This window comes from Gorilla gorilla, chromosome 13 (genome assembly GCF_029281585.2).
Source record: "Gorilla gorilla gorilla isolate KB3781 chromosome 13, NHGRI_mGorGor1-v2.1_pri, whole genome shotgun sequence".
Taxonomy (NCBI): domain Eukaryota; kingdom Metazoa; phylum Chordata; class Mammalia; order Primates; family Hominidae; genus Gorilla; species Gorilla gorilla.
The window spans coordinates 117713926-117729443 of NC_073237.2; the positions used below are offsets into that span (position 1 = coordinate 117713926).

Genomic DNA, 15518 nt, shown 5'->3' on the forward strand with positions numbered 1-15518 from the left:
ACAAAGAATCCAAAGAGCTCAATTTTAGTCTTGGCTCTGCCACTGTAATCTGGAGGAATTCCTTTGTTTCACTGCAACTATATACTTTCTAGGGATTCTGCCGTGAGTTTCATCTATGATAATATTTGTGAAGTAGTTTGAAAAGGCACAAAATAATCACTAGTATAAAATATTATGTTTTATCTAAAATGCCCAACAAGCAGTTTCTAATTCTTTGGTTTCTAACCAATTTATCTAGAATAAAACCTTAAGAAAAAAAAATAATGTACTAATAGGGTTTTCTATCAGAAACCCATAGAAGAGAAATGTGGTAGTAAAAATGTTGATAGTAATAACAATGATGATATTATTATACTTACATTAGCATTACACTATGTTTTGTAATAATCATCCCTCGGTATCTGTGGGAGATTGATTCTAGGACTCTCAGAGGATACCAAAATCCAACGATGCTCTCTCTTATATACAGTGGCACAATATTTGCATATAACTTATGCACATCCTCCTTTATACATTAAATCCTTTCTGAAGTATTTATAATACTTAACACAATGTAAATACAACGTAAATAGTTGCTATACTACACCGTTTTTAAAAATTTGTATTATTGTACCATTGTCAATTGCTTTTTTCCCTAAATATTTTTGATCCATGGAGCCAACCGTATAATCTATGTACATTTTCCTGTATACTTTAAATCATCTCTAGATTACTTCTATTATCCAATACAATACCTACACATCACTTTATTCATGTGGATTCAATGCCATGCTTGATGCATGGCAAATTCAAGTTTTGCTTTTTGGAACTTTGTGGAGTTTTTTCCTAATATTTTCAGTCTGCGGTTGGCTGAATCCCTGTATGCAAAACCCATGCATGCAAAGGGCCAACTGTAATAGTAACAGTAAGAACTTATATAGCACTTACTATTTATCAGCCATTGCTCTAAGCACTTGGCACATATATCTCACTTCTCAGAACCACCTTATACAGTAGTTTTACTATTACAAATGTCTATTTTCTGGATGAGGAAACTGAGGCACAGAAAAGTTAAAGAACTTGCTTAAGGTCACTGAGCTAGAAATGCTGAAGGCAGTCAAGGTCTAAAGCCTGTGCTCTGGCAGGGAACGGTGGCTCATGCCTGTAATCCCAGCACTTTAGGAGGCCAGAACAGATCACCTGAGGTCAGGAGTTCGAGACCAGCCTGGCCAACATGGCAAAATCCCATGTCTACTAAAAATACAAAAAAATTAGCCGGGCGTGGTGGCGCACATCTATAGTCTCAGCTACTCGGGAGGCTGAGGCACGAGAATCACTTGAACCCAGGCGGCGGACGTTGCAGTGAGCTGAGATCGCACTACTGCACTTCAGCCTGGGTGACAGAGCAAGACTCCAATTAAAACAAACAAACAAACAAAAATTTAAAATAAATAAATAAATAAAGCCTACACTCTAACTATTCTGTCCCTCATTGTAAAGCACTTTCACATATGATATCTCAGTTATTCAAAGAAAACCTTACCTCCTGAGGAGGAATATCAAATGAAATAGTCCTCATGTCCACTTTGATGAAGCTGTCAGTGCATGGCAGAATAAAAAACAAACCTGCAACAAAGATATACACATTATACAGACACCAGCAACCTAATCAGTTCACTTCTCCATTCAGTTTTAAGAAAATCAACCTAGTGAACTGAAAAGTCACCAGTTCATCTTCGTGAATGAGCCAGAAGCCAGGAATGATAACTTTGATTCCTCTTGCTTACTTCCCACAGCTGACTGTCTCCACTAAGGTCTGTGGAGTTCATTTCCTTAATCTACTGTTGCTATCACTCTTCTCCCCACCGCCCCACTGGGACCAATGCAATCGTTTCCCAGGCCATCTTTCTATTTTTTGTAGTTTCTCTCCTATAATCTATTTCCTAAGCTGCACGCAGAGCAATCCCCCCTAAAATACAAACCCTCCCCCACGCATGGTCCTGCATAACCCGCCTTTGTTCCCCTCTTCAGCCACTTCCTCTTTCTTCACACCCTGCACTCTTGCTGGACTGATCTACTTGCAGTTTCTTGAATCTGCAATACTCTCCTCTTTGTTGCTCTGTGTATGCTGCTATTTCCGCTGCAAACACCTCCTGTTGGTTAACACCTTTTCAGACCTCAAGACTCAGTCAAGATGTAACTTCCAGAAAGCCTTGACTCAGCCTACTACTAGTTCAGATCAGTAACACTTCTCTGGTTTTCTCTTTTCTCACAGCTCTCTGTGAGTACTTGATCATAATACTTATCACATAGGATTGTAGCTATCTGTTTCCTTGTTGGTTCCTACCACTAGATAGGAAGATCCTTGAGGGTAGGGACTGTGTTTTAGTCTCCCTTGAATTCCCAGAACCTGGAACACAGTAGGAGCTTAATTGAAGTTTGCCAAATGAATGACTGAAAGTCTTTCTTTGGTAGAGATTCTCATGCTCAAACTTATATAGCTGTACTATTCTTGGCCTAGGTGGTAATCTTATCAGCTCAAATGGGAAGGGGAGGGGAAGGGTAGGAAGGAAAGGGTAACAAAAGATTGGCTAGAACCACTGCTATTGTTATACAACTCCTGCTACATGAACTCTTATCTAAGACAGAGTAGAAGAGGCCCTCATAAGGGAAATCACGTCAATAAAAAAAATTTAGACTGGGCACGGTGGCTCACATCTGTAATCCTAGTGCTTTGGGAGGCTGGGGTGGGATGATTGCTTGAGGTCAGGAGTTGAAGGCTGCAGTGAGACATGAGCATGCCACTGTACTCCAGCCTGGGCGACGGAATGAAACCCTGTCTTTAAAAAAACAACTACATAAAAATAAAAAAAATAAAAAGAACTTTAGTTTTCAGATAAACAATCTAGAATCCCAGTACTGACCAGGTCCTTTGGCTCCTCCTTGTAAAATGCGACCCAGTCTAAAGATGATGGCTCTTTCATACTCTTTTATAATCTAGAATAAAAACATGAATGATAATTTAACATGAAGAGTACAAATATATACATGCATGGCTTCTTAAATATATATTTCTGCTCTAAACAGATTAGATGCCTCGTCTTTTTTCTTTAGAACCAGATCATATCTATAAATCACATGTCCAATGTTTACCTTCTCAAAGCTTATTTATTATTTTCTTACTGATTACAAAAGCAATAGATATTCACTGTATAAATTTAGGAAGGACAGAATAGTATACAGAAACAAATCCATAACCTCACTCCTCAGCTGTTAACATTGTTATTCAGTTACTCATGCAGGCCAGGCACGGTGGCTCACGCCTGTAATTTCAGCATTTTGGGAGGCCGAGGTGGGCAGATCACGGAGGTTAGGAGTTCAAGACCAGCCTGGCCAACATGGTGAAACCCCGTTTCTACTAAAAATGCAAAAATTATCCGGGTATGGTGGTGGGCGCCTATAATCCCAGCTACAAGGGAGGATGAGACAGGAGAATCACTTGAACCGAGATCGCACCACTGCACTCCAGCCTGGGCCACAAGGTGACTCCGTCTCAAAAAAAATAAAATAAAATAAAAATAATAATAATAATCCCAGCTACACGGGAGGCTGAGGCAGAAGAATCGCTTGAACCTGGGAGGCGGAGGTTGCAGTGAGCCGAGATCACGCCACTGCACTCCAGCCTGGGCGACAGAGCAAGGCTCTGGCTCAAAAAAAAAAAAAAAAAAAAAAAAATTACTCATGCACTGTTAATTCAGAAACACAAAAAGCTGAAGTCTTCACAGTTTTTCTTCTGATTCCCTTAAGAATAAATTGATCTGAAAATGCTTGGAGCATATTTTATCTTCTTAGAAATATGTAAATAATAGTCATATATCAAAGTATTAACAACTTTGTAGAAAAAATAACCAGCACTGAGGGTATTTATGACGTGCCAGGCATTGTGATAAGTACATTTAGACACATAATTCATTTAATCCTCGCAACACTCCTGTGAAGTAGGTACTGTTACTTTCTCCCATTTTACAGGTGAGGAAACAGCAAAGGTCACACAATAAACAGTAAAGCCAGCAGTCAAACCCCATCATCCTAACTCTGAAGAACTTGTTCTCTCAGAACCATCTCACATCCCTGGCCCCAGGAAATTTTTGATGGTGATCCTTACTTTAGCCCACGGGGAAGGGCAATGGCTGAAAAGATGTTTTAAGGTTCCATTTTAATAGGCGGGTAGAAGAATAAATTTTCCAAAGAAAGATGAAGAAATAAGAATTATAAGAGAGAGAGACAGTCTGTTTCTTTCTCACACACACACAGGCACACACGAAGTAGGTTTATGGAGGTAGGAGTTGACCCCTTCCCAGAAGTGAATGAAATGTTCTTTACCTTTATGCACATCCATATTGAGATTGGGAAAGTTATAACGGTGAATAAGAATGAGAACGCCACCAAAATCCATCCGCAAGGTCCAAGGCCCTTACTGGGGCTGTCTGTTGAAAACAAAAAATATACAACTCTCACAACTGTTACTAGCATAATCACCACCATCTTCATCCTTACCATTCGCTGAATACCTATGTGCTTGGCACTACACCAGCTGTTTTACATGAATTTCCCCATCTAATCCTCATACAGCCCTGAAGTGTAAGTACTACTTTCCCTTATCTATGTAATGTCATAACACAAGTATATTTCCACATTACTCATTACTTTATTCAGCAAACATTTATTAAGCATCTACTATTTATTAGGCCCTCTGCTTTGTACTGAAATGATAACAATGAGTAAGACCCAATCCCAGCTTTCAGGGTTAAAGTTTAGTGGGAAAGTCAGACAAACACATAATTATAATATTAGGTGGTAAGTACAGATATAGAATATCTGTTCAGAATATTTTGAAGACACAGAATGAGTTAACTCATGCAGTTAGGATGGAGGTGAGAAAGGCATGGGGTGGGGAGGTGATGGTGGCTGTCAGAGGGTTTCCTGAAGGATGTAATAGTAAGAAAATATCAATGAAAAGAAAGTGGAGGCTGGGCGTGGTGGCTCACGCCTGTAATCCCAGCACTTTGGGAGGCCGAGACAGGTGGATCACTTGAGGTCAAGAGTTCAAGACCAGCCTGATCAACATGATAAAACCCCGTCTCTACTAAAAATACAAAAATTAGCTAGGCGTTGTGGTGAGTGCCTGTAATCCCAGCTACTGGGAAGGCTGAGGCAGGAGAATTGCATGAACCCAGGAGGTGGAGGTTGCAGTGAGCCAAGATTGCACCACTGCACTCCAGCCTGGGCAACAGAGGAAGAATCTGTCAAAAGAAAAGAACAGAAAAGAAAAGAAAAGAAAAGGGAAAGAGGGAAAAGGCATTAGAGCATTTTAGCTAGGAGTACAGTACGAATAAAGGTGAAAACCATATGATATGAGTATAAAGTTGTTTAGAGCCTCTTTTTAAAAATTCCACCTGTAAAATACTTCACTAGGTTTATGCAGCATCATTTATTGCCCACTTCCTGATTACACAGGTTGTTTGATTTCTTAGTGCTATAAACAGTGTTGTAGTGAACATCTTTGTACAGTTTTCCTCTCACATTTCTAATTGTTTCCTGTTCCTGTAATATGCAACAGCTTTTCCGTCTGATTACAAAGGTAATAATGCAAAAAATTCACAGAAGTATAACAAAGGAGGGAAAAATTACTTTAAATTCAGAGGTATTTTGGTATATTCTTTGAAAATTTTCCTAGTGTACACACCATATTTTTAAATGATATATATATATATATTTTTTTTTTTTTTTTTTTGAGACAGAGTCTTGCTCTGTTGCCCAGGCTGGAGTGCAGCAGCACAGTCTCACCTCACTGCAACCTCCACCTCCTGGGTTCATGCGATTCTCCCGTCTCAATCTCCTGAGTAGCTGGGATTACAGCCACCTGCCACCACGCCCAGCTACTTTTTGTATTTAGTACAGATGGGGTTTCACCATGTTGGCCAGGCTGGCCTCGAACTCCTGACGTCAAGTGATCTGCCCACCATGGCCTTCCAAAGTGCTGGGATTACAGGCATAAGCCACTGCGCCCGGCCTTAAATGATATTTTTAAAAATAAATAAATAAATAAAATGTGTAACCTATTTTTCTTCCCTGTAGCTATTCTCTTTCACCTTCTTTTTTGGCCTTCGTGGTTGTGCATTTGTGTTTTTGAAGTTACACTTGCATAAAGTTTAAAAAGTCAAACCATTCTATATGATTAGTACAAAAAAGGGCATTCCCATGCTCACCTCTTCCGATTTCCTCCTCCTCAAAAACATTTGCTATTTTGACCATTTTGATATCTACCTCCATATTTCTAAATAATACGCTTTGCGGCTGGGTGCAGGGGTCACGCCTGTAATCCCAGCACTTTGGGAGGCTGAGGAGGGAGGATCCCTTGAGCCCAGGGGTTTGAAACTAGCTTGGGCAACATAGGGAGACTCTGTCTCTACTTTAAAAAATAATAATAATAATAATAATATGCTTCTGCCAGGCATGGTGGCTCACGCCTGTAATCCCAGCACTTTGGGAGGCCGAGATGGGAGGATTGCTTGAGCTCAGGAGTTTGAGACCAGCATGGGCAACCTAGTGAGACTCCCATCTCTACTTGAAACTTTTTTAAAAAAATTAGCTGGGTGTGGTGGCACACACCTGTAGTCCCAGCTACTGAGGAGACTGAAATAGGGGGATTGCTTGAGCCTGGGGGTTCATGGCTGCAGTGAGCTGTGATGTACCCCAGCCTGGACAACAAAGTGAGGAAAGAAAGAAAGAAAGAAAGAAAAGAAAGGAAGGAAGGAAGGAAGGAAGGAAGGAAGGAAATGCTTGTTTTGTTACTTCTTGCTTTTTCAGTTTTGAGGACTATTAACTTTCTACTACAGAAAAAGATTTAGTTCTCTTTCCTCCCCGTTACCCCCACCACAAACTTATACCCAGCTTTCCAATATAATTACATCATAACTTCATTTAGATCAATATGAGATTTTATATTATGAATTTGTAAGTGCAATTTAAAGCTAAGCCAAGTAGTGAGGTATCACTGGTTTTCTCTTCCTGTACTATTTTTGTTTTTTCTGGAGTTCCTGTCTTATTTTTTCCCTTTGTTCGGTTCTCAACGTACTTATTGATCCAACCTTAAATCATTTGCCTAAATTTCCTCTCAAAGAGGTCAGGTATACTATCAATTTTATCTTCTGGAAGAATTCTCTCTCAGAGCCTTGTGTGGACTTCCTTCATCTGGTGTGCACGGCTATCATTCTGTGATTGCTTTCACTATCATCCTGGGAACTCCCATCACCTCAGTGTTGTGTTCCTATTTTCTGTATCCAGTGTCATCCTCATTTTTAGTTTGCTTTTCCTTTCTGTAGAGGACATAGGGACTGAGAAGGCCAAGGGATATAGTAGGTTTTCTTATCAACCACTTGGAAGGCTTCTGCTGTATTTTCAGGAGCTATTTTAATGACAGAGGGGAGAAAAGGTATGCCAGGCACATGTTACTGCTCAGAAGAAAGGGCAAAATGGCAGTAAGATGGGGCTTGGAATAAATAGGAGGCCAAGAAATAAGCAGAGTGTTCAGGCTGGGAACATGGGAGAAGAGAGACACATGTTGGCACCCAGGTCAAGTGCTCTAAAACATAGGATGAAAAATCAGAAATATAGTGAGTACTTGGGTTGTATGTGACTTTGTAGTTTTCTGATCCTGTGTTATAGCGTGAGGTAAATGTCTTCATGTATACTTAAATAAAATGATCTAAAGTAATCCTGGAGGTTTCTAAGTTATAATTTAGGGGGTACAGACATATTCATTGAGAGAATATTCAAAGCAGGGCCATAGTACTGTTTGTGAAGAAAGCTTTATCTAGTATTACCATGACTGATCATAACAACAATGGCTGTTTTGAGGGGTTGTCTATACCCCAGGCATTTTTTAAAGTTACTTTAGACACGTATCTCATTTAACTCTTACAACAGCCCTGTGAGGGTATTTTTAACTCCCTTTTACAAATGAGTTACCTAAAGCAACATTTAACTTTCCCAAAGTCACACAATGGAAGACCTGGGACTCAAATATGGCTCATCTTACTCCAAAGCCCGTGTTCCAAATTCACCCCTCAATAAAAAAAAATCCTCATTAAGAATGTTTTCATGGTTGAGCACTTTCTCAAGACAGTATCCAAACTGAAAAGCATGGCTGGAGTTGTGAGAATGAAATCTGATATTTTTACAGAGGAAGTCCTCTTAATGCCAGCCATGCCTATTTATAGCAAAAGACAGTTTCAAGGCTCTGTGACAGACACAGGTCTAGGTTTCCAGGGTGAAATGAATTCCAAACAAGGACAGATTGACCACAAATACTTATTTATCTGACAGCATTCGGTGCCTTTTCAAATACTGTCCAAGTCTCCCATAACATACTAGAGTAAAAACTCCCTGAGGGCAGGGATGTTGCTTATTCACTTTTATATTCTCAATGTCTAGCACAGTATCCTGCATAGTAGAATAGATATAAAATAAAATACTTCTCAGCAAGTTTTCTAGCTAGATATGTCTTTTTCTTTCCTTTGAATCTCGATAGCATTTTTTGAAAATTATCTTATGGCACTTATATCTTGTCTAATCTTTTATTTTTTATTTATTTTTAATTGACCTTCCAATGTAGGATTTTAATCTTTTATTATTTTTTAATCTAATATTTTAATTTCTTGTGCATTTATATCCCTTATTACACCGAGATTCCCTGAGAACGAGGAGTAACTATGTTTGAATTTCACTTCTGATACTTCTTAGTTGCATGATCTTTACCTCTTTGAACCTTAGTTTCCTTACCGGTGGAAAGTAAAGATTATTAGGCTGGCCTTGTAGAATACAGATAAAATGATCAGTAAATGTAGATGATAGTTTTCTGTAATCCTTCTATTTTACTTAAGTGTTTGTATCTTCATGAAGAAAAATGGGAAAATAGCATTTACCCTTTTTGATCAAAAGCCTCTTAAACAATTTAATTTGCCATTTGCTTCATACTTGCCCCCAGTCTGGCTAGGCTGGGACATTCAAAGACTCTCAAAAAGTTCGTTTATAATCTACATGAGGACAAGCCAAAAAGTTCAGCCCAGTTTTTTTTGTGTCAGTTCCCATGTCACATTGTGTTTTTGAGAACCCCAGATGTGTATATGGGATTGCAAATCACCAGGAACAAGGAATTAAGTACACATTTTGAAAACTGGATTTGGTCTTTCACATATCAAATGCTTGCCTAGAAATAATCAGTGTATACACTGGGAAAATGGCACTTTCATATTTTTCTAATGCCTTTAAAATGAAAAGTATCCTACCTTCAACTCTCAAAATTCTTCCCCACCTGGTTACCCCTCAAAAAGGTACACAGTATCTAAGTTGGGAATGCATCACTAGAGTTCTGAGAATGAAATCTGATGTTTTTTACAGAGGAAGCCCTCTTAATTCCAGCTGTGCCTATTTATAGCATGTTGTGCTATAAATGCATAGCTCAGAGGTGAGGCTTAAACTCTAGCAGGCTTATAAATGAACCCTTAGTCATCTACCACTTCTGGGAATAAGAGAAAAGAAATTCTCACTCACTAAAATCTCAGGAAATTCATTTCCTTCAAGTTTCCCATGTATTACTTTAGGACTGAATCCTTCCTACCAGTTTTATGGGGAAAGGGACAAATAGTGATATTTTGGTTAATACACTTGTGGACTTTCTTTTTTTTTTTTTAGATGTAATCTCACTCTGTCGCCCAGGCTGGAGTGCAGTGGCGAGATCTCGGCTCACTGCAAGCTCTGTCCCCTGGGTTCACGCCATTCTCTTGCCTCAGCCTCCCCAGTAGCTGGGACTACAGGTGCCCACCACCATGCCTGGCTAATTTTTTGTATTTTTAGTAGAGACGGGGTTTCACCGTGTTAGCCAGGATGGTCTCGATCTCCTGACCTCGTGATCCGCCGGACTTGGCCTCCCAAAGTGCTGGGATTACAGGCGTGAGCCAATGCACCTGGCCACTTGTGGGTATTTTGCTGGTTGAGAATGTTCCTAAAAATTAGGGATCCTATGATACTTGGTTGTAAATACTACTTTGCCATAGTTTAGAGCAATGGTCCCCAACCTTTTTGGCACCGGGGACCAGTTTCGTGGAAGACAATTTTTCCACAGGAAAGGGTTGGGGAACATGGTTTTGGGGTGAAACTGTTCCACCACAGATCATCAGATATTAGGTTCTCATAAGGAATACACAACCTAGATCCCTCATATGTGCAGTTCACAACAGGGTTTGTGCTCTTATGAGAATCTAATGTTGCTGATCTGATCCGTCTGTGGCCTGGGAGTTGAGGACTCCTGGTTTAGAGTATTTTTTTTTTCTTTTATTACCAAAATGGCAGTAGAATAAACTTTTAACTAATCAAAGAAGGGTCTGAATATGGACATAAGCCTGTACATTTGAATTTTTGTATTGAACATTCAAGTTGGGCTTACCTCCAGGAAACTCACATACATTTTCTAAAATTGCTTTTTTACTTTAAAAGCAAAAGTTACTATAAAAATTAGAAATGATAGCTCAACAAACAGAAATATTATCTATACTTTATCTCTGGATGTTTTTTGCCTTGATATACGTCTTTTAAACCTTTTCTAGCCTGTATTTTTTCAATAATGAAAGAAGGGTATACACAGTGATTTAAAATCTTCTCCCTCCCATCCATGTTATGAACATTTTTTCTTATCAGCACATATTCTTTATCATTATTAAAGATTAATTAATTCCATTGTTTTATATGATGAAATTTGTTGTGTCCAAATTTCTCACTTAGAAACTGCTGCATTGAATATATATTTAGCAGTGTTTCTGTACCTGCTTATTTCCTGTGTAAGTTAATTTTTCTGAAAAGATGAAATTATACAACTCTTAAAATTCTCCCATTCTGAAGGTATCTTTTGTTACTACTCCTAATAACTACCATTTATGAATTCCTATGACATGTTAGCCACATGTAGCTCCTCCTTACATACATGAGTATTTATAATGTTTACAAAAATCTGTGAAGTAGGTGTTAAAATATGCCTCCTGAAGTTCTAAAGTAATAAGGCTAAAGACCTTGTAGGAAGAAACAAAAGAAAACCAAGCAAACCATGAAACAAATGAAATTTGTTGTGTAGTAATTTTTGTTGGGTAAGTTTCTAGAAAGGCAGTTAAACATTCTTTCCAAGATGATAACACAGGCTGATTAGTCCAGAGGGCTGTAGTTGTCCCCGTTCCCCATCAGCTGATTTACTTTCAGATCTATTAACCTTAGCACTACTGGAAATCATGTGGAGTAATAAATCCACTCATCACTGAGATTTTATTATCATAAAGTTCAAAAGATAACTGGATTTCCTCTGCTGAGAATCTGACTGTGAGTCATAAGCATTATCCTACACAATAACAAAGGATGGGCTAGGGAATTACTGAAATACCTAAACTGCCAACAGTTAACGGACACTTTTTTCCTTCTGCCTTCACAGAGTGCAAATAAAACACTTCATGTTGTAAATTGATGAGAGCAGTCCTGCCTGGGTGGGGCAAGACAGAAAGGCTGGAAGTTTAGTCTCAAAAACACATGCTATTCAGTTGCAGCAGCACTTTTTAGGGGTAACAGTAGGTCAAATTGAAAAGTCTTGGCAATTTTTGAACTTTCTTCTTAAAAACATATGTATTCAGCATTAAGTGTTACTTTTGGCCACTAGGATTCTTCATCAGTGATTCTTTGTCAGGATTGGCAAACTTTTCCTGTAAAGAACCAGGAACTAAATATTTTAGGCTTTGCAGTCTGTTGCAACTACTCAACTCTACTTTTGCAGTGCAAAAGAAGCCATAGATAGTACCTACATAAACAGCACAGCTGTTCCAATAAAACTTACGGACACAAATCTGAATTTCACATAATTTTCATGTGTAATGAAAAAGTATTCTTTTGTCTTTTTAAAATCATTTAAAAATATAAGAGCTATTTCATAACTTGTGGGACATACAGGAACAGAGTCAGCTAGATTTGGACAATGGGCTGTTACACGCTGTTCCTGTTTTATGTCAGCCAACTATTTATTTGAGGAGGAAGACTTGCATAAATTAAATAATGCATTTGATCTTTCTTCCAGCTATTCAAATAAGGGTACATTTCCCAGCTTCTCAGTTTCTCTCTTTTGCTTATTTTGAAACAAGGCCTTTATAAGGCCTGATAAACAAAAACTCCTGGTGAAAATAAGCAAAAGGGCAGGTAGAGTAAGTGAATATAAATTCCTCTTCAATTAATCAAATTTTTACTATAACTAAGTTTTTCAAATGACTGGAATTTTAGGAGAAAAAGACAAAGAAGGGAAGGACATAACAGAAGCGAAGGAAAATAAGAGAAATAGAAGGAGTAAAAATGGGAGAAACAAAAATGAAGACAGAATCCTACAAAGAGAGATAGATTAAAAAAGCTAGAAGTGAGAAAGAGGCAGAGTTTACCACATGGTAGCGTCTCGATAAATATATGTTAAAAAATGATAGTGTTTCATTAGCGATCAAAACTTGCAATTCATTTAAGGCAGAAGATTTCAAAGCAAACAAGCACACACACATTATAGCCTGCCTTTCAAATTAGTATTTTAATTAGGCACGGCTTAGTTGTTCGAATGCCCTTATCCTTAAATCCCTAGAGAAGAAATTATTCTTGGGGCTAGGGTAGCTACAGGCCGGATGGTATCAAGTTAAAAACCATGAGTGAAGACTGTAACTTTTCCTCCCTATAAAATCCATCTATAGTTATAAATGCTAGACCAAAAGAACTGATACGGATGAAGCACTATGTGGTTTGAATTACAAAGCTTAAAATGTGTTTACTGTGAAATACTAAGGAAAACAAATGGACTAATACTTCTAAGAAAGATTTGCAGTAACAGTTATTCTTTGCTTAGCTCAAAAAGAATAAGGAAAGTAAATAAGCATAAATGTCTTATTTCCTAAATATTTTAAGGATTTTCTGTAGTTTTCCTGCATTCAAATGTTTCAGGCCACACAAGAGGAAAAAAATAGGTGAGAGCAACAGCAATAATTTTAAATTTGGACCTCTCAGTCTAAAATAATGCTGCAATAGCCCTTTACCCTTTTAAAACAACATTTATCACACTCGTAATTATTCTATTCAGTTGTGTGTCTTCATGAGATTTTGGTTTTATGAAAACAGTATAGCATAATAGGTTCACAGATGGCTCTGCCACTTACTAGCTGTGTGATCTTGAGAAAGTACCTTATTATTCAACTGTGCCTCAGTCTACCCATTTAAACATAGGGCTAATGAGAGTACCTCCTCAGGTTAGTGTGATGAGTAAATAAGCTAATATGGAAGATACTTAGTGTGTATAACAGGTACTCAAAAAACATTTGTTAAATAGTTGCTGGATGAGTTGAGTGTGTTGTTTTTTTGGGGGAAAAGAAAAAAAAAAGACTGCCTCTCACATAAGACAAACTGAAACAGCAGACAGGATCCTGGGATACAGTACAGAACCATCTCCTGCCCCAAGTAGTTGTCAACTGCTTTCCTCAAATATCTTCTTTTTTAAAAAAAAAATCAGACCTTTTCCAACCATGAGGTTAGAGAATTCAGGAAAGCAGAAGAATGGGCTGAACATGGCCCATGTCTGGAAGCACCAAAACATTTATGTTCAGGAAAATTGGAGAGAAAAACAATTTCATAATGGGTATTAAGTTAATTAAATTTCATCTAGGCCTGAAATACATGAAAACAGAACAAAAACCCTCCCACTTTTTAGGTTTTTTTTTTTTTTTTTTCCAGTTCTTTTACTTGGACATCTTAAAATTATTCACAATTAAGTTTTTCTCATATAAGTCTTTGGAGGGTAACATCGTTTTCATTTAAAAATGGGAAATGGAAGCAGAAGAAAACTAGATGATAAAGTTCTCAGTTCTTCACTGTGATTAACAGCTAAGCAGTGGCTAAAAGCTTGCATTTTTGGTGTTAGATTCCAAATCTACCACTAAATTTTCTTATCAGTAAAATGGGGAAAAGAACAGTACTTATTTCACTCAGTTGTTGTGGAGATAAAATGAGAAAATATGTAAAGGGCTTGACACTTAGGAAGTATTCAACAAGCAGTAGCCATTATTATTACCACAACTTTAAGATCACTATTGATAAGTTTAGAGGAAGAAACTTTTTATGAAGTGAATTACCTTTTGGGATCTGGGCACTATGGAGAAAATATCAACTAACAATCTGCTTGGGGACTCTATCTCAGGAGGAGAAACAGACTACACTTGGGGCAGTAAGTCAGAGTTCTAAATGTTCTTGGACCATCCTTCATACAAACCTCTTAAGTGATGGTAGGGTGATCTCAACCTAAATCTTTTAATTCTAAATTCCACTCTCATTTCACTATATTCTACTACCTTACCATAGTGCTCACTTTAACTGGACCACAAGTTCAGTATAGTTTTCATTGTCTGAGACTTTAGGACTTTATTGGTTGTATCTTCAAGGATAATCTTCTGAAATGTGAGGCCAAATGCTTGGAGTTCAAGTTTCTTTACTAGTCCCAGCAGACAGAGAAAGATTAAAAAAGAATGTAGCAACAAGTGTGTGTCAATAGAAAATTATTTTAATTAAAATGATCTATTTTAATTATCAACAAGTGTGTGTCAATAGAAAATTATCTGTTGACACACACTTCCTTCTTTCTACTAACCATGACCTCTAACTTCTCTTTCCATGCTTTAATAAATAAAAGGAGATTTCTTATTAAGGACAATATATTATCTTGGCAATTATATTCCTTTTACTGATAATATAAACCCAGACAAATAGTCTATCTGTAATAATATATAATAAACATAATGGCCATGCCCTAAAATCAACAGCTTAAGTTATAACAAACTTAATAAAATAAATGGTAAACAGAAAAACTGCTCCACCAACATAAGGCTAAGGCAAACACTTAACAATGTTATTTACTCCAGAGGGATTTTTATCTCCCTGCCTGCTTCCTTTTTCTTTGAACAAATGTTTTTGTATACCTACTATGTACTTGATACTGGGCTACTACAGTGAAGAAGGACACGATCTCTGTTTTCAAAAGTGTGGTCTAAAGGCCAGGCTTGGTAGCTCATGCCTGTTGTCCCAGCACTCTGGGAGGGTGAAGTGGGATCACTTGAGTCCAGGAGTTCGAGACCAGCCTGGGCAACATAGTGAGACCCTGAGTTAAAAAAAAAAAAAAAATCAGCTGGGTGTGGTGGTGCATACCTGTAGTCCCAGCTACTCGAGGGGCTGAGGTGGGAGGATCACTTGAGGCTACAGTGAGCTAGGACTGCACCATTGCACTCCAGCCTGGGCAACAGAGCAAGACCCTGTCTCAAAAAGAAAAAGTGTAGTTTAATTATGGGAGGGGAGGGGACAGATGAGTCAAACTGATAAATATGTAATAAACATTATGATAGAGATATGCACAGGATACCAGGCAGACGCAGGGA

General features: G+C 38.0%; 1 protein-coding gene across 1 annotated transcript in view; it reads right to left on the reverse strand.

Annotated features, from left to right (window-relative positions):
* The window catches only part of STOM (stomatin), a 31370-nt gene that overhangs the window by 12603 nt on the left and 3249 nt on the right, over positions 1-15518 (reverse strand). Inside the window, exons 2-4 of the mRNA XM_004048541.5 lie at positions 4363-4466; positions 2904-2976; positions 1523-1605 (exon numbers count right to left, since the gene is read on the reverse strand). Coding sequence (XP_004048589.1) covers positions 1523-1605; positions 2904-2976; positions 4363-4466 — 260 coding nt within the window. The remainder of the gene's footprint in view (positions 1-1522; positions 1606-2903; positions 2977-4362; positions 4467-15518) is intronic.